This window comes from Erpetoichthys calabaricus, chromosome 12, assembly GCF_900747795.2.
Source record: "Erpetoichthys calabaricus chromosome 12, fErpCal1.3, whole genome shotgun sequence".
Classification (NCBI taxonomy): Eukaryota; Metazoa; Chordata; class Cladistia; order Polypteriformes; family Polypteridae; genus Erpetoichthys; species Erpetoichthys calabaricus.
Genome location: NC_041405.2, coordinates 150,876,305 through 150,894,867, shown reverse-complemented (window position 1 = coordinate 150,894,867; position 18,563 = coordinate 150,876,305). Strand labels below are relative to the sequence as shown.

General features: G+C 40.1%; 1 protein-coding gene across 1 annotated transcript; it reads left to right on the top strand.

Annotated features, from left to right (window-relative positions):
* The first annotated feature begins 365 nt into the window (after window positions 1-365).
* ndufa11 (NADH:ubiquinone oxidoreductase subunit A11) lies at window positions 366-18,007 on the top strand. The gene is made up of 4 exons (XM_028816559.2): window positions 366-532; window positions 4,511-4,603; window positions 10,647-10,769; window positions 17,789-18,007. The coding sequence occupies exons 1-4, from the start codon at window positions 457-459 to the stop codon at window positions 17,899-17,901; spliced, it is 405 nt and encodes a 134-aa protein (XP_028672392.1). The 5' UTR covers window positions 366-456; the 3' UTR covers window positions 17,902-18,007.
* Window positions 18,008-18,563: the final 556 nt, after the last annotated feature.

Here is an 18,563-nt window from a genome sequence, read left to right as displayed (position 1 = left end):
GGACTGAATACTTTTGCGCGTGCGAGAGAGAGAGAGAGGGAAAATGTTTGCAAAGGCGCTGACAAATTTGGAGGAATATTACGGATAAAATTAAAAACGCAACAAAAACATTTCACAAAACATAATTACACATTCATTTATTTACGCACACACTTTTCATGCTCATTTTCTTTATTTGTTGTCACATTTCAAAGTACTTTTATTTATTTATTTATTTAATTTTGCCCTAAATATTCCTCCATATGCCTGAAGTATATCAGATCAAGAGCGAAGCAAACGAAACCCAACTGCAGATGAGCGCTTAAGAATGGCACATGCAATTTGTGAACGAGTGAATGCGAATAAAGTTATTCAAACAGGTCGGTGTCGAGTTCCCGTACGTTCTCGCGATGATACCCCTGCGAAACCGCGTCTGTTAGTAGTGTCCTGAACTGTCTTTGCTATTGCAGGGTCGAAATGGGGTATTGGGATATACCAGAGGAGGACTGTTTTGGGAAGACGTGGTTTACAACCAAAATGGGGACAGCCTTAGGTAAGTAGTGCAAACTTGTTAGGCTTTTGAAAAACGCCTTCTTTAGTGCGAAGAATGACAAAATGAAACAGAAGGCCTGCTGTAATAGTTTTGCAGAGACGGCTTAGGTAAGCGTGCATGTCATCGTTGCTTGTCATAATTTTAAGGAAGTCTTATCCTGAGGATTACTGATAGACGTGATCACCAGTTTGATCTGAGCATTAACGGCGACGAGAAAGGTAACAGGGTCATAATATTGTGTATGCAAATGACGTAGCCGCTGAGGATTCTGGGAAAAGAAGGACAACATGTCCTAGAGGTTCCGAGGTCCTCGTTAAAAGTATTCAGTTACCAGTTAACGTGGCAACATGCAAATTTTTTTAATACAACATCGTTGTTCAGTTTATCATGTATCTAAGACATAACTGAATCGTATTCTTTCTTTCTTTATTTCGTGACAATGTTGCACAAGGCGCTTGACGCCAGAACGCAATTACCTGTACATCACCGGGCACACTTCCACAACTATGTCAACACGATAGGTTTAGCATCTAACTTTACTAGTACAGCTTAGAAATGCGGAGAAGGCAATGGCGTGTGGAGGAAATTGGACAAAGTCAGACAGAGGCAGCACTCTGCACAGGTAGTGAGTGACCAGGCTAGGATTTGATCTTGATGCGGTGTAGCTCTGAAATTACAAAACTAACTGCTGAGCCACAGCTATGAGTTATTGCCTTCGTAAAATGTCTTTAAAAGTGTGTACTACAAAAGGGAGAAACACTTGAAGAAAGATTTCTGAGTGTGATAGAAAAGGGCATAGTGGATATACAGTGGTTTTAAAAATGATTCAGACCCCTTCAATGTCTGCAGTTTTTTGTTGTAGATTTATTTTTAAATGAATATATTTGCCATTTTGCCCATCAGTCTACACTAAATAACCCATAATGACAATGTGAAAACTTTTTTTTCAGAGAGGTTGAGAGGTGAGTGGTTGGGAGCAGGTGCTGATAGAACCAGCTTGATTGGGACCCGAGTGCAGCGGGTGACACCTCAGCACCACACTGGAACAGTGGGAGGTTTTTATTACGGTGGCCGGAGTGCCAATCCTGCCACCAATCCCAAGTTTTCTCTGTAAGAATGGTTAGAAAATGCATTAAAAATGAAAAGCTGAAATGTCTCACTTATGTAATTGAGTACTTTGTAGAAGTCCTTTTGGCAGCACAGCTTGGAGTCTTCTTGGTTAGTCTCTACAAGCATTGCACACCTAGATTTGTGCAGTTTATTCCATTCCTCCTGGTAGATCATTTCAAGCTCCGTTAGACTGGATAGGAAGAGTCTGTGAACTGCCATCTTCAGGCCTCCCCACACATGCACTATGATGGGTCACTCAAGGAAAGTCAGACTTGTCCCAAAGCCACTCCAGTGTTGTCATGGCTGTATGCTTGAGGTCATTCTTAAAGGCGAACCATCACCCCAGTCTCAGGTGGCATGCACTCTGGAGAATTCCCAAAATCGTACTCTATATTTGGCTGCATTTATCCTTCCCACAATTCTGACTAGTTCCCCCTGTTATTGCTGCTGAGAAGCACTCCCATAGCATGATGCTGCCACGACCAAGCTTCACTGTAGGGTAGTGTTGGATGGGTACGACAGTTTTCAGTTCAGTATCAATACCTGTTTCTGGACCTTTGTTTCCAGTACAAAAATGGTCCTGAAGTAAATAATGGATACCTTGATAAACACTTGTCGTATTCCAGTCTTCCTGGTGTGCTGTCCGACTGTGGCAAACTACTCTGCGCTTCCCTCTTGATAGCCATGAAGTCATGACTGCAGTACCTCGAGAAGGTCCCACGTAAAGTCTAGACAACATAGAAGCATGGAGGGAAAGGGGGTAGGTTCTACTTGTGTTGTTGTGTCCTCCTGAAGTTCCAGTCACACCAAAGCATGCAGTTTTGACTTCATGGAAGTCCCAATCACATCAGATCAATAAGAGTCAAAGGGAGAATTGAGAGAAAAGTTGACATTTGCCTCCAGTACTGAAAATCCTCAAAATACAGGTACCATACATACCATTTTAAAATTTGGGGTTTTTGGTACTTTTCCAGTACTGGTATACAGCATTACCCTACTGTAGGAATATGATGAGAAGTGCCTGATCTTCCCCAGACGTAGTGCTTGGAGTTCTGCCCAGATAGTTTTAATTTTGTTTTTATCAAATCTGGGAATCTTTTAACTCAGGCTCTCAGAGTCCTTTAAATGCTATTTGGCAAACATCACTCGAGCTGGCCGCTGTACCATAAATGCCTGATTGATGAGGTGCTTCTGAGGTGGTCATCTTTCTGATAGGTTCTCCCATCTCAGCAGAAGACTTCTGGAGCTCTGTTAGAGCTACTCTTGGGTTCTTGACAGGCAGGGGTGTCCAACTCCAGGCCTGGAGGGCCACAGTCACTGCAGGTTTTCATTCTAACCCTTTTCCTAATCAGTGACCAGTTTTCATTCCTAACTGACTTATTTTCCCTTCATTTAAATAGCCCTAATTTTAAGGAATCAGTCCTCTGATTTGATTCTTTTCCTCATTAAATGGCAGCAAAACAGAAATGAAATGTGAAGTGAGCCATTAGATGACCAGCTAAATTGTGGCTTCACACTCCAAACAATTACTTAATGAAAAGCCAATTCTTGCTGTTAATTAAACCCGTTATTTAATTCTGTGGCTTGTTGAGGCTCTTAGTCTGCCACAGCAGGTACTTCCAAAACTGTTGACTTTCTGTTTTCTAAGAACATCATCAAAATATTTTCATGACCTAAGCAATTCAACCTGAGACCCTCACCTTCCTTTATTTACAAATATTGTGTGACGGACGCAGTTTAGTATCACGTTTTGGCTCATTTTGTATCTCATTATTGTTTGACTAGGCCGGGGGTCTCCAACACGTCGCTCGTGAGCTGCCGGTAGCTCGCAACCCCTTTCCAAGTATCTCACCAAAGGGTTAATGAATCCTACATAAATTTGAAAACTTGATTAGTTAAATGAGAGGTGAGCGATCTTTCCAAAAAATCATATCACGATCCTTTTAACACAAAATCACGATCCACAATCTGAATTGCAATCTGTCTTTTCAATGTGGCATACACTTAAGTCTGACAGTCCTCCTAGCTAAGAGGGTCGGCCTATAACGTAATGGTGAGTTTTATCAACGTCGACAGCGCTCTTTGGCCCTGGATGTCAACATTAATTGACATCCGCTCTCAACCACTTGTGTCAACAAAAGTCGACATCCGCCCTAAAAGAGTTAATGGAATATTTTACCAGGACTGTGTTTGTAAAGTGTGTCTTGATCTTTGTATTACCTGGGGATGAGCCACAGTTTCCTTTAATTGTTTTTTTTTTAATTACTGACACAGTTTGTTAAACCCTGCCCAATGTGTTTATGAAATTTAAATCCCTAATACTTAACTGCATAAAAATTCAGGCAATAAAGTGCATCCAACAACTCACGTGCCTTCCTATTCCAACCCACTTGGAATTGCATTTGCCTACTCTTCAATAACTAATATGGTACTGTTTTCATAAGAATTCCTAACTTTGTGAAGATGTAGAATCCCATAAATCTGAGGCAAATAATTTGCCTTTACCCCTCAACAGTTTTATAATGAATATAATGTTATTGTTTCAAACCCACTGGATTAATTTTCGGTGTTTATGGGAGACAAAAGCTTTTCCTGGTAAGCAGTGGGTGCCAGGCAGGAACCGACACACGACTGCAGGCCAATGATTTGAGGGTGTCCACTTGTACACTCGTTCACATTCATTCTCAAGTGGGCCAAGTTTAACTGAGTTACTTTCTGCTTTATACATTGTGTCTTGGGCAACAGGCGAAAATGCATGATGAAAACTCACCTATGCACATCTTTGTTACTTTACATGTAGAGAATTGTTACATTATCTGTTGTCTGGTGCTGTGGTCTATAAACTTATTTGTCTGTTCATTTTTTCAGGATTAGTTGGGTCAGCATATCATATTGTGGCATTCCAGCCTGACTCTGCCATCCAAGCAGTGCAGAGGGCAGCTAATGGAACACTTACGATGGGTAAGTTAACCAATTCAACAAAGTATGCATTAATTGGAACTTTTTAACTCATTAAGTCTGGATAATATTAAGCTGTCTCAGGTTCTTACTAGGTTTTGTAATTTAGAACAAAAATGGATATAGACCAAATTCTTATCAAATATGAGGGGGCAAAATAAAACGTTTGAGGTAGGCCTGAACGATTGTGGCAAAAGTCATTATCACGATTATTTCAGTCTGTATTGAGATTGAGATTATTTAAAATGATTACTAATTGATTTTGGAAATATCATGCATTTATTGAACTTTAAAAATAAAATTAAAAAAACTTTTAAACAGTGGATTTCCTTGAACTCTAAATATAATTCAACTGAGAAACAAATAAAAATGTAAAAAAAAAAAAAGAAAGCAATAAATTATTTATTTATATATAAATATATAGATATATATATGTGTGTGTGTGTGTGTGTGTGTGTGTATAGATATAGATATATGTATGTGTGTGTGTGTGTGTATATAGATATATATATATATATATATATATATATATATATATATATATATAAATACTGTGTGTGTGTGTATGTATGTATGTATATACAGTGGGGCAAAAAAGTATTTAGTCAGCCACCAATTGTGCAAGTTCTCCCACTTAAAAAGATGAGAGAGGCCTGTAATTTTCATCATAGGAATACCTCAACTATGAGAGACAAAATGAGAAAAAAAAATCCAGAAAATCACATTGTCTGATTTTTGAAGAATTTATTTTCAAATTATGGTGGAAAAAAAGTATTTGGTCAATAACAAAAGTTCATCTCAATACTTTGTTGGCAATGACAGAGGTCAAACGTTTTCTGTAAGTCTTCACAAGGTTTTCACACACTGTTGCTGGTATTTTGGCCCATTCCTCCATGCAGATCTCCTCTAGAGCAGTGATGTTTTGGGGCTGTCGCTGAGCAACACGGACTTTCAACTCCCTCCAAAGATTTTCTATGGGGTTGAGATCTGGAGACTGGTTAGGCCACTCCAGGACCTTGAAATGCTTCTTACGAAGCCCCTCCTTCGTTACCTGGGCGGTGTGTTTGAGATCATTGTCATGCTGAAAGACCCAGCCACGTTTCATCTTCAATGCCCTTGCTGATGGAAGGAGGTTTTCACTCAAAATCTGACAATACATGGCCCCATTCATTCTTTCCTTTACACGGATCAGTCGTCCTGGTCCCTTTGCAGAAAAACAGCCCCAAAGCATGATGTTTCCACCCCCATGCTTTACAGTAGGTATGGGGTTCTTTGGATGTAACTCAGCATTCTTTCTCCTCCAAACACGACGAGTAGAGTTTTTACCAAAAAGTTCTATTTTGGTTTCATCTGACCATATGACATTCTCCCAGTCCTCTTCTGGATCATCCAAATGCTCTCTAGCAAACTTCAGACGAGCCTGCTCATGTACTGGCTTAAGCAGGGGGACATGTCTGGCACTGCAGGATTTGAGTCCCTGGCGGCGTAGTGTGTTACTGATGGTAGCCTTTGTTACTTTGGTCCCAGCTCTCTGCAGGTCATTCACTAGGTCCCCCCGTGTGGTTCTGGGATTTTTGCTCACCGTTCTTGTGATCATTTTGACCCCACGGGGTGAGATCTTGCGTGGAGCCCCAGATCGAGGGAGATTATCAGTGGTCTTGTATGTCTTCCATTTTCTAATAATTGTTCCCACAGTTGATTTCTTTACACCAAGCTGCTTACCTATTGCAGATTCAGTCTTCCCAGCCTGGTGCAAGTCTACAATTTTGTTTCTGGTGTCCTTTGACAGCTCTTTGGTCTTGGCCATAGTGGAGTTTGGAGTGTGACTGTTTGAGGTTGTGGACAGGTGTCTTTTATATTGAAAACGAGTTCAAACAGGTGCCATTAATACAGGTAACGAGTGGAGGACAGAGGAGCCTCTTACAGAAGAAGTTACAGGTCTGTGAGAGCCAGAAATCTTGCTTGTTTGTAGGTGACCAAATACTTAATTTCCACCGTAATTTGCAAATAAATTCTTTAAAATCAGACAATGTGATTTTCTGGATTTTTTTTCTCATTTTGTCTCATAGTTGAGGTATACCTATGATGAAAATTACAGGCCTCTCTCATCTTTTTAAGTGGGAGAACTTGCACAATTGGTGGCTGACTAAATACTTTTTCGCCCCACAGTGTATCTATGTGTATATATATATATATATATATATATATATATATATATTCATGGCATTCGTAGTCTGAATCACAATCTGATTGTATGGGTGGTTACCTACCAGGTAACGCTTATGGTTGGTCAGCAAGTCGGCTAACATCCACGACGGTGCCCTCTTTCAGTTGCGAGAAGCAGATCATAGAATGGTTGAAATAGTTTTACTGTCAAATAATGCAAAGAGTACGCAACACATGTTTCGCCGTAATTCTGGGCTCATCAGGCGTACACGCTCACTGCACCCCCCTCTTGGGGAATCGAACCTTGGACATCAGCACCAGAGGCAAAGCCACTAACGTTGCGCCACGGCGTGTGGTTTGTTCATTTGACAGCATGTAGATCAGGGTAATTACATTCATGGTATTCATAGTCTGAATCACAATGTGATTGTACACGTGTCGCATACTCTTTGCAATATTTGACAGTAAAACTAATTCATCTCATATATATATATATATATATATATATATATATATATATATATATATATATACACATTATATATACACAGTATATGTAGATATATATATACAGTATATGTAGATAGAGATAGATAGATGGAGATCTAGATATGTGTATATAGATAGATAGGTATATACAGTACTGTGCAAAAGTTTTATAATATAATATATAGATAGATATAGATATGTGTTGTGTGTGTGTGTGTGTATACAGTACAGGTTGTCCCCAAGTTTTGCACACCCGACATGCGACTTACGAACGGGGCTGCAGCTGCTTCTTCATCTGTCTGGGGGACATGATACAGGCTCCTCAGTAATTGCCGCTCCGTCATCTCCGGCCTGGGGACGCTGCGGTCGGTGGCTTGAGGGGCGGTTTCTCTGCTCGCGCAGTGTAGTGTCCCTTGTGCGGCTCCGGTTGATGAATGGGGCGGTGGGGGCCGCACCCCATTCACCCTCAGTGAGCAGCTGGGTGCGCAGCAAGCGCTCGTGTGCAGGACAGAGGCTTGATAGGGCGGAGGGGGGCAGTTTGCTGTTCTCCCACCACGCCACCTCGGCTACTGCTCCTGACTGGATGGGGCAGAGGGGGGCGTTTCACTGCCCGCCCACCACACAGACTTGCAGTATCCCTTGAACGGCTGCCCCGTTTGTTCTCGGTGGGTGGCTGGTCATGCTGCAAGTGGTGACCCGGTTGTGGCTGAATGGAGGCCATTGAGGGTGAATGGGGCAGCGGGGGGGCAGCATTGTAGTGTGTCTAGGGTGGCTGCCTGTTGAATGGGGGTGGTGGTGGGTGATTCACTACCTGCCTTTGGCTGCAACCTGTTCGCTCTCGGTGGGCTGAAGCTACAGGCAGCATACCGTATGCAAGTGGAGGTGACTGTGTGGTGGGCGGGTGGTGAACTGCCCCTCGCTGCCCCCATTCATTCTCAATAGTAAGACTGCTTGTACTGTTACGTACATAGCAGGAAGTTGTCTCTCATCAGTACACCAGACGTGCTGACGAGGGGTGCCATCCTGCTGTGATAGTGTGTACAGTGCTGTGCAGAAGAGCTCATCTTAACCTTTTGTCTTCACCCTTCAACAATGTTTCTGAAACACAAATCTGATGCAAGTGCTGGTGATACAGTAAAGAAGAGAAAAAACATCACCATGGAAAATAAAGTAGAAATAATAAAAAGGCCAGAGAGAGGTGAAACTCTATCATTCATTGGCAGAGCACTTGGTTACAGTCAGTCAACAATAGCATTTATTAAAATAATGTACCTGTTCCGACTTACATACAAATTCAACTTAAGAACAAACTTACAGTCCCTATCTCATACATAACCCGGGGACTGCCTGTATCTGTATATTTCTGTTTGTATATAAATATGTGTGTGTGTACTGTATATAAAGGCATGCATCCTCTCTTCATGAGGTATCAAAATAGCGCATAAACTGGCAAACACACTGTAAATGGTCCTTTTTAATGTCAAAAAGCAGGAAATCGGCAGCAGAGATGCACAGCATACCATGCAATGCATGCCCAGTTTTGTACATGGGACAAACATCTAAAACAACATGTATACAGGAACATCGCAATGCTGTCAGAAGGAAGGACCCCACAGTCTCTGATATATACACATAAAAGTTCAACCAGACACATGTTTAACTGGGACACGGTGCAAGTAAAATTCAAGGCTAATGCTAAAAGTGCCAGAGAGCTGGTTGAATCATGGCTATCAAATGAAAACGAGTTCAGCCAGTTCCCTTACCAACAAACCAGTCATCGTGCATACCAACATCAAGAGCAAGTCATTTGCCAATGCTACTTTATCTCAAAATAAATTAATAAGGGGGTTGACCCAGGCCACAGAGCCACAACGCTTTTTCAGTTTTGGAATTGCAGATGACTTGTGTATTAATGGAATATCACTGCTCACAAGAACAATGTCATTTTGTCTAGGTGCCCATATTGCTATGAGAAATGTCAATCGCCCTACTAATATTAGAAAAGCTGAATGCTTCTTGGGAATCATTATGGGCAAAAAATAATAATCCTGCCTTTCTGTATAAGCTTGTTCCTTTCACATATTGCCAATTTGCATAGTTTTCAAGCAGCACCAAACAAGCCATGTTGTGTCAAACCATTAGGCCATGAGTAGACTATAGGGCATGATGTTTATGATTTTTCTTAAGCAGGAAGATAATCACACCTTTGTACTTTCTGCGCTTTGGTTTGTAATCCCGAGATTTAAACTGATGAAAAATTAAAAAGTTGTTCAGTGCAAAATAGGATATACTTGTACTAAAAAAGTAATGAAAAAAAAATTAAAGCAATTCGTTATCAGCATTTTGTGATTTTTTTTTTTTATCTTTATTAAATATTATTAAATAAGAATTAAATATCAACTTTCCACTCAAACATGTTTATGAAACGAACATGCTTCGACATGATTGAGACTTCATGATATACTGCAGCACCATCTTATTTCTTTGCTACCGCACCCTTATCTTTCGCAGTTGACCAATTGCTTCGATGCACACTTAATGCTGTGAAGAAGGAAGTGGTGCGTAGTGTCAGGAAGGCACGCAATTGTGAAGCACACCAGGGAGGCTGGAGTAAGACATGGGGGTTTTGGAGTTATCCATTATTTACTGTGTTTTGGTACCGATAACTGAGGTCCAAACATTGATATCAATACTGAACTCAAAATGTTAATACCAATCCTTCACTAGTGCAAATACACGGCATTGGCCCCCTTAAAATGGAAGTAAAATAGAGTGTATACATTGCATTCAACACTTTTGAGCTTTAATATGTTTGGCTCATAAATGCACATTATAATAATGGCTTGGTGATATGAATTATTGTATGCGCAAGTCATCATTTAGGTGGTTTGATTGTATTTCCCTGCTTGATTAAGGGTGTCATCATTTCTCAGTTTCTTCAAAATTTTGCCTATGTATTTACAGAGTTTCTGTAAATATATGCAAGTTTTCATGTTTTTGTTTTTAAATCTTAACATTTGTGTGGGACATTGTGTACATTTGAAAGTTTTTAAATCAGACCCTAGCTGAGTGGCAGACACACTCATTTCATAATGCTGGAGCATGGTGGCCTGTTAGTCCCCAGTGCTGAAAGATGAAGAAGTACCAAGCTGTAGAAAAAAGTTTAAATTGTCAGAAAGAGGGTATCGTGCATTCTGTGTATTTATTTACTTTGATCATTAATTTTGTAAGGCTTGAGAAGCAGTTACAAATATTTTTCTGAAAAACACTGTTAAATGTTTTATGAGTATGAGTACCCATATCTTTACTAAGGACATGAAAAGAAAAGGGTAAATACCCTCTAAGATGAAGGGTCTCGCATCAATATTCTGAAAAGTATTTCTCCTTTCAGCTACTCTTGGTGCAATTTTTGGAATGACTACATGTTTAACTGCAGAAGTTCGTGAAAAGCCTGGAGACCCTTTTAATTATTTTGTTGGAGGATGTGCATCTGGACTCTTTCTAGGAGTTCGAAGTAAGTACTTAAATGTTATTCATTTATGATGGGGATACATGTCCAAGGTTCCAATAACGGATTTTGATTTTGTTTGTGAGTAAAATGGTTTTAGATGAGCTGTTGGTATATGCAGTTTATGAAGTGGCATGCCATTTTCTTCTTTTTCAGTTCATAGGTCATAACAAGAAAATTATTTCCAAAGCCATTTTAATCAGGAGATTGCAGGAATTGTGTCCATTATTTAAAGCTTCTGCTTGGTTTAATTAATAATGGCTCAAAATCCCACAGCTCTTAAAAGGCAAATTATCATTTAGTTCAGATATAAAAATACATCATTTGTGCATGCTTTGAGAAAGCTTTGATATGACCAGACTGTTTCGAATTGCAAGTGTTTAACTTATAGTGTCCCTCATATGAATGTGGGAGTTGAAAATAACGGGGTGATTAGTGGCTTTTTAATACATACATACTGTAGCCCCAATAAAGGAGGAGAAGCTTTTTATTCTTCTAACGCAGGGTTGTCCATCATCAATCCTGGAGTGCTGCATTGGCTGCAGGTTCTCATTCATACCATTTTTTTAATTAGTGACCAGTTTTTGGTGCTAATTGTCATGTTTTGCCTTCATTATAATTGACTTGCTATTTAATTCTCAGAACCCTTGTTTCTTTTTTTCTTAATTTACAACCAAACAATAATGAGATATAAAAGGGGCCAACGCATGACCAGCTAACTCATGTCCATTGTACGACATATGACAATAAAGAAAGGTGAATGTCTCAATAATGCTGATCTGTTCAGGTCCAAAAAACATTTTAATTTTTTTTATGGGAAAAAGAAAATCAACACTTTTGGAAATGTCTGATATGGGAGAATAAGAACACCAACTAGGCATGGAATTAAGTAACAGGTTTAATTAACAAGAAGAACCAGCTTCTAATTAAGAAGCTGGTTAGAGTTTGAGGGTCTGACTTAGCTGGTCATCTGTTGGCTCACTTTCCATCTCTTTTTTGTTTGGTTGCCATGTAAGGGAAAGGAGGCAATTCACAGGTCTGAGCATTAAAAAACAAGGCAATTAAACTGAATGGAAAAGAAGTCAATTAATTCAAGAAAATGGCAGGAGGGAAAACCTGCAACCATTGTGATCCTGCTAGATTAGAGTTGGAAACACCTGCTCTATCTAATGTAATGGACATGGCTAAAGTTGTCAGTCCAACCATCCATTCCTTTTTTGCCATCTGAGCCAACTTTTACCAGGGCACTACACATTCACAGTTACATACATGGGGCTAATTTGTTGTCATCAGCTAACTTAACTTTGCATGTCCTTGAGTTATGGGAAGAAAAGGTATCTGGAGGAAACTCCACACAGACAATGCCAGCTACAGTTGCAGCAAGTCAAAGTCAAGGCAAGTTTCGAACCTTGTGGGCTACCTCTGTATCTGTGGCTACAACAGTAATGAAATGAGTTGCCTCATATATTCATTATTCCAAAATGAAATGTATTTAGTGTTACAAAACTTCCACATTGGCCAAAAATGTTTGTGGCTCACCCCGTAATACTTTGAAGCACTTGTCAAAAATCTAATTTGTAATGACACAACAAGTAATGTGTTAACACAATCTCCAAATCACAGAGATGTGCAATTGATGATGCTGCTAAAAGGGCATACTTCATTGCTGACAACTAATTAGTAAATACTAAATGTTTATTTTTCGTTGGAGTTTTTGAAGCCAGATTAATGCTTATTAGTATAACAATTTAAGTATGACAAATATAGGTAACGCACATAAAGTACATATTTGAACAGTACAAAAGTGAATAGGATTTGGTCTCCATCTATGAATAATTAATTACTGCAGTTAGGGTCAGTCCAGTTATTAGTACAGTGATCCCTCTCTATATCGCGCTTTGCCTTTCGCGGCTTCACTCTATCGCAGATTTTATATGTAAGCATATTTAAATATATATCGCGGATTTTTTGCTGGTTCGCAGATTTCTGAGGACAATGGGTCTTTTAATTTCTGGTACATGCTTCCTCAGTTGGTTTGCCCAGTTGATTTCATACAAGGGACACTATTGGCAGATGGCTGAGAAGCTAATCAACTTACTTTTCTCTCTCTCTCTCTTGCGCTGACTTTCTCTGATCCTGACGTAGGGGGTGTGAGCTGCCGCCTTCAACAGCTTTGTACCGGCGGTGCTTCGCATACTTAAAAGCCAAACAGCCCTATTGATTTGTTTGCTTTCCTCTGTCTGTCTGACAGTCTGTGCTCCTGATGCGCACTCCTTTGAAGAGGAAGATATGTTTGCATTCTTTTAATTGTGAGACAGAACTGTCATCTCTGTCTTGTCATGGAGCACAGTTTAAACTTTTGAAAAAGAGACAAATGTTTGTTTGCAGTGTTTGAATAATGTTCCTGTCTCTCTACAACCTCCTGTGTTTCTGCGCAAATCTGTGACCCAAGCATGACAATATAAAAATAACCATATAAACATATGGTTTCTACTTCGCGGATTTTCTTATTTCGCGGGTGGCTCTGGAACGCAACCCCCGCGATGGAGGAGGGATTACTGTATACACACACACACACACACATAAGCAATGACAAAGTCTGATGATTTATACGAGGTACCCTGAAAACAGCAGAACAGAAGCAGTTTTACGGCAATAGTGAAATGATGGATTAATTTTCAGTTTTATTCTGTCAATGACGATCACGCTGTAACACCCCCCCATCTCCTACCCCCCCACACCCCCCGGCCTCTCCTGATCTGACTCTAAGTAACAGCGCCAGCGTAAATTCACACCTCATCTGACGCTGTTAGTTTTCAAATAATGTTGCATTAGTGCGATGATGTTTTCTTAATTGGTACTATTCAGGTCATAAAATAATTTCTTCAAAATATCATTTTTTTTTTTTTTTTTTGGACATCATACACTATAAGATGCATACTAATTGTGCGTGAGCAGGAACACTCAATAAAACTGAATAAAAAAAAAAATAAAGTGATGGTGAAATACGAAGAAGGTAGATTCACCAGCGTTTGTGTTTCAGCTTTAATCCCTCCAGATCAGAGAATGTCCAGTTCCATTGCCTCAAAACACCACTCACATCTACAGTTATTCCCAGTTTCAAATAAAAACTAACAGCGTCAGATCCCTAGTGTGGTAGTATGTATCGTGATCGTGAGTGAGTGATTGAGTGAGAGAATAAAAGTGAAAAAAAGGTAACTTTTACAAGTACAGTACTATAAATGTACACAGTTTGTTACAGATGCAAACCAAATGTATGTGTGTACTGTATAATATTAACAGAGCAGCTCACTGCTGAAAATGGCAAAAATAGGAGGCAGTGAGGATCGAACCAGTGGCCCCTTGATTACAAGTCAGCAAATCTTACCGCTATGCCACGGAAGCTGTTGTATCATCCTTGAACCTTTTGTGAAAGTGCTTATTTGATCTTTGGACTTCAGGCTTCACACATTCTATAGTTTATGCCTACATTTTGTAACATTTATTACTAAAATATGAGAAAGTTTCTGTTTTAACAATGTGTTTACATAGATTACTGTAGAAATGGAACACACATGAAATGCATGTGTTCCAAATAACGATCTATTATTTCCACTCTAAAATTCCAGCAGTTCACTCCCAGATAATCAAACAAGGCATGAGCTGAGAGAACTTAGTAAACGTTCTGCGATGGTGGGGGATGGAATAGCAGTCTGATTGCTGCTTGTCGTAATCGGCACATTTACAGGACAAAAGACGCTGACGGACAGGTGCAAACGGATTTAAGGTGGGCCGGATTTACGAGTAGGCTCTGGTAATTCTAGTGTTAAGGCATGGAATGCAGTACCTGGTGGAATCGTAGTCGGGGGCATCAAGCCTTTTGGAAATCTAAGTTACTGGGGTAGCTGCAAAGAAAGATGACCAACATGTGACAGAAGGTGAAAAAACGTCTTCTGTGTAGTTATACCAGGAATGTGAAAAGATTTGACTGAGAAATAGTTTCAGGTCAAGAAGATGTCATGTATGGCAGGTGCTGTGGTGAAGGTTTGTAGGGGAAGAGTTTAATGTGGCTATGGAAAATAACTTTCAGGTGTCCTGAAAGACATTTTGGAAAGCTCTTTGGTGCATCAGGAATTGTAGGTAGCATGTTAGCCTGAATGTTTTCAGAAGTGGTGGAGAAACGTTCTTGACTGGCAATTTCATTGAGAAGAACTACAGAGTGAGCCAAAAAGTACCACATTTCAAAGGTTTATTCTACACAAACGCTACAGGATAAACTAAATTTCATTACGATGCAAGGAAGGGCGTGCAAAATAGATTATTTTCACTGTGTTTTTAAAATGATGCCTTCAAGGTGGTGGCCATTATTAGCGATACACTCTTCGAGGTGATTTCTGAATGCTTGCATGACTTGTTCGGGCATTTCAAGGGAATAGCGGTGATTTCGTGGTGAATAGTGTCCTTGAGAGCTTCAAGGTTTTGAGGTCAGTGTGTGTGTGTACACCTTCGACTTGAAATAGAAATCGCACTGAGCGAGATCAGGCGAACGTGAAAACCTCCCGACATCGCCACGTAGGGAGATCAGCTTCCCCTGAAACATGTCCAGCAAAACTTGCTTGGATCTCCGCACCATATGAGCTGTTGCTCCATCCTGTTGAAACTGAGCATCCACCACATCCATGTCTTCCAGTTGGGGCTGCCAAAAGTTCCTTTGCATTCTGAAGTGACGGTGACAATTGTTCCCCCCCTACTCAAAAAAAGTAAGGGCCTACAATGCCAAATTCTGCAATGGCATACAAAACTGTAACACGCTTACCTTACAGGGGTCTCTGATGAAGTTCATGATGGTTGATTTCAGCCCACTAGCGAAAGTTTTGCTTATTTACATAACCATTCAAATGGAAATGTGCCTCGTCGCTGCACATGACGATGGCATCTTGAGGAATGGTTTGTGGAATGTTCGCGCACAACTCCCTGCAGCCCTCCCAGTCTCTCTTAATTCCTTCAGTACCATCATCTTGTATGGATGGAAATTAAGGTCCTCATGCAAAATCCTCCCCAAAGACGTGTTGTAAATGCCTGAGGCCGAAGCAGGTTTGCACGCTGAACGTCTTGGAGACTGGAAAATTGATGCCCTTACAGTTTGGATGTTTTCAGGCATTTGTACAGTCCGAGGACATTCTGTTCAATGTTGTACCAGTCTGTCTAAATTTTGCCACCCACTGAAGAATTGTTTTCGATTTGGAACGTCACCGTTAGGAGGAACACTGAAGTGCGTTCGTAAGGTGATGATGGATTCGTTGTTTTTGAAGAATGCTTTGACAGCGAAAGCACGGTGCGCACCAAACCAAGGCATGTGGCTGACTGAAAACTACAAGGGATTGCCTATCAAAGGACCCCCACCTCAACCCAATCGGCTACCTGTACTTAGCACAATGACCTTGAAAAATGTGGTACTTCATTTTGGCTCACCCTGTACTAAACCTAGTTGATATAGTATCTGTAGAGCAGCAGGAGGCAATAGTGCCTGAAGTATTCATTGGACTGGATCTCTTTGTATGACTGAGGTTACTGTAGCATTTAAAATGCTCCATTAAGGTAGGGCCATAAAGGGGGATGAGATGCATGAGATGGGGTGAAATCTCTGCATATTGGTCAAAGAATAATACTTTAGAATTGTGTGTGGTCTCCATTTTTGAAAGAAGGACTAAAACATGATGTATTCCAGTTAATGAGGGATCACAATAGTCAACTTTGTTTGAAAAGCATATGTTGATATACTGCAACAAACACCATCTCAGATTCAGGAGGGTCTATTTGGAACATTGGAACAGCTGTTTATACCTCTGTGGATGTTTGTGAGTTTTGGAAACTTTTCTAGTTCCACATGTTTTGTGAAGTGGGCAATGCTGATGACCCAGTGGTAACATCTCAGTAGTGCCATGGGTGATTGAGGTCCTGGGGTCATTGCTGCTTGCTATTTGTTTAATAGGAATTGCGTCTGCATGTTTGGTATAGGGTCTGGTATGCCCAAGGCAGGTAGTCACACTATGAATTGAATGATTCCCTCTCAACTTCTCAGCATCGTTTTAATTTCCAACACATTTTGGCAACTCTTTCTCCGATGGTGTTATGACAAAGATGAGAAGTCAAATGGATACGTATGCTAACTGTAGCTGTAAATTTCAGACTGCACAAGCAGAGGAGCATACACTAACAACCGTTTTCTTTCTCCTCTTGAGGTCACCATTGCTCTTAATCTGCTCTTCTGTTTGTGGTAGGTTTGACTTGGCTCCCCTGTTTGTGGGCATTATATATAGTGTAAGTCTGGCTGTCTGCTCATTGGTTGTCATCTGTCATATAATTAACCAGAATATTTGATTTACAGCTTGGTCTGCCACCATCTTTGCCTATGATCACAGACTTTGGGTAATAAATGAAAGAATGAAGTGAAGGATGCAGGCTGCTGGAATATAACTCTTGCACAGGGTTGCTTTGCACCAACCCAATGACGGGATAAGGAGCTTTACAATAAGTGAGGACCTCAGAGAGAATTTGCTCTTTTTTCTGAATAAGAGGAGCTGGTTGAATTGGGTTGGGCCTCTAGTGATGATGGGCTTTGAACTCGCTTCATTGAAAGTGAGACCCAGAGAGGTTAGGCCTTTTAGCTGGCGTGGGAGATGCATAAGATACTGTAATACGCAACAGCAGTAAATGCTACCCTCTAAAGAGAATTATTTTAAGTATTTTCAAATTTTAACAAGAATTGTACAGGAACTATTTACAAATAAGTGGTTTCTGGTTAAATTATTCTGAATCAGCTGTATGCTTCCAACACTATTTGTATTTTACCTAGCTTGGAAATGAATGTTGTTTTCAGTTTGTGCCTCAAGACCATTTTAAGTTAAAGACCTTGAATTAAAAACATAACTAACTGATATCATAAAAATGTTCATTAGTTTGCAGATGAGGAGATCAGACATTAATCATAGCTTTATTAACCCATTAAATCTGGTTATTTGCAGCTCACAATTACATGATTGGAACAACCTCCTGTGTCGCACTTGGAACAATAGCAGCTTTAACGAAGATTGGTAAGAAAGAAGGTTGGCGATTAGCTGGACCACCAAGGCTTTAAAAAAGAAAGACAGCTCTCCTGAATTGCCTGTCGTTAATCTAATTCTACACTGTAAATTGTTTAAAGTATTTGTGTTTAAATAAAGCTGTTTAAAAGATAAAAAAAATGTATTTTAAAAGTGTACTGTAGTTGTGAGTTTATACTATATGTTATGAATATACAGTACTATCAAATTGTTTCACAGCAGACATTAATCAGAACTAGTGATGAGTGAACATTGTCGAGTTTGCTTCACCATGAGTTCGCCGAAGTCACAAAAATTTTGCGATATTCGCCAAACTTGGTGAACTGTATTGAAGTCAATATGGAAGGACTAACTGAACTAGATATGGCTGGATTATAATGGTGCAGTCGTCAAGTTTACCTGAGGGCTAGGGAAACGTTTGTCGACTATACTGGACCAATTACTGTGGCCAAAAAGGTGACCTAAGCTGTGTGGCAGCTGGGCCAATGACTGTGCCTCCGTGATTTCAAAGAAGAAAGAATGCAGTCCTAGATTTCGTCCAAGAAAAAAAAAAAAGCGGAAATGCTGAAATTGTAGTCAAAAGTCAGAAAAAATCTGTAGGTACAGGGGGTCCTCGGGTTACGACACAGTTCCGTTCTTACAACAGTGATGTAACTGTTACTGTAACTGAACTGTAGCTGTGATATCTTTCACTTGG

What these genes read in the sequence shown, in the direction of transcription:
- ndufa11 (XM_028816559.2), top strand. Translation starts at nt 457, where the DNA reads ATGGGGTATTGGGATATACCAGAGGAGGACTGTTTTGGGAAGACGTGG. An exon ending in CAAAATGGGGACAGCCTTAG is followed by an intron (nt 533 to 4,510) that starts GTAAGTAGTGCA and finishes TCATTTTTTCAG; the next exon opens with GATTAGTTGGGTCAGCATAT. An exon ending in ACTCTTTCTAGGAGTTCGAA is followed by an intron (nt 10,770 to 17,788) that starts GTAAGTACTTAA and finishes GGTTATTTGCAG; the next exon opens with CTCACAATTACATGATTGGA.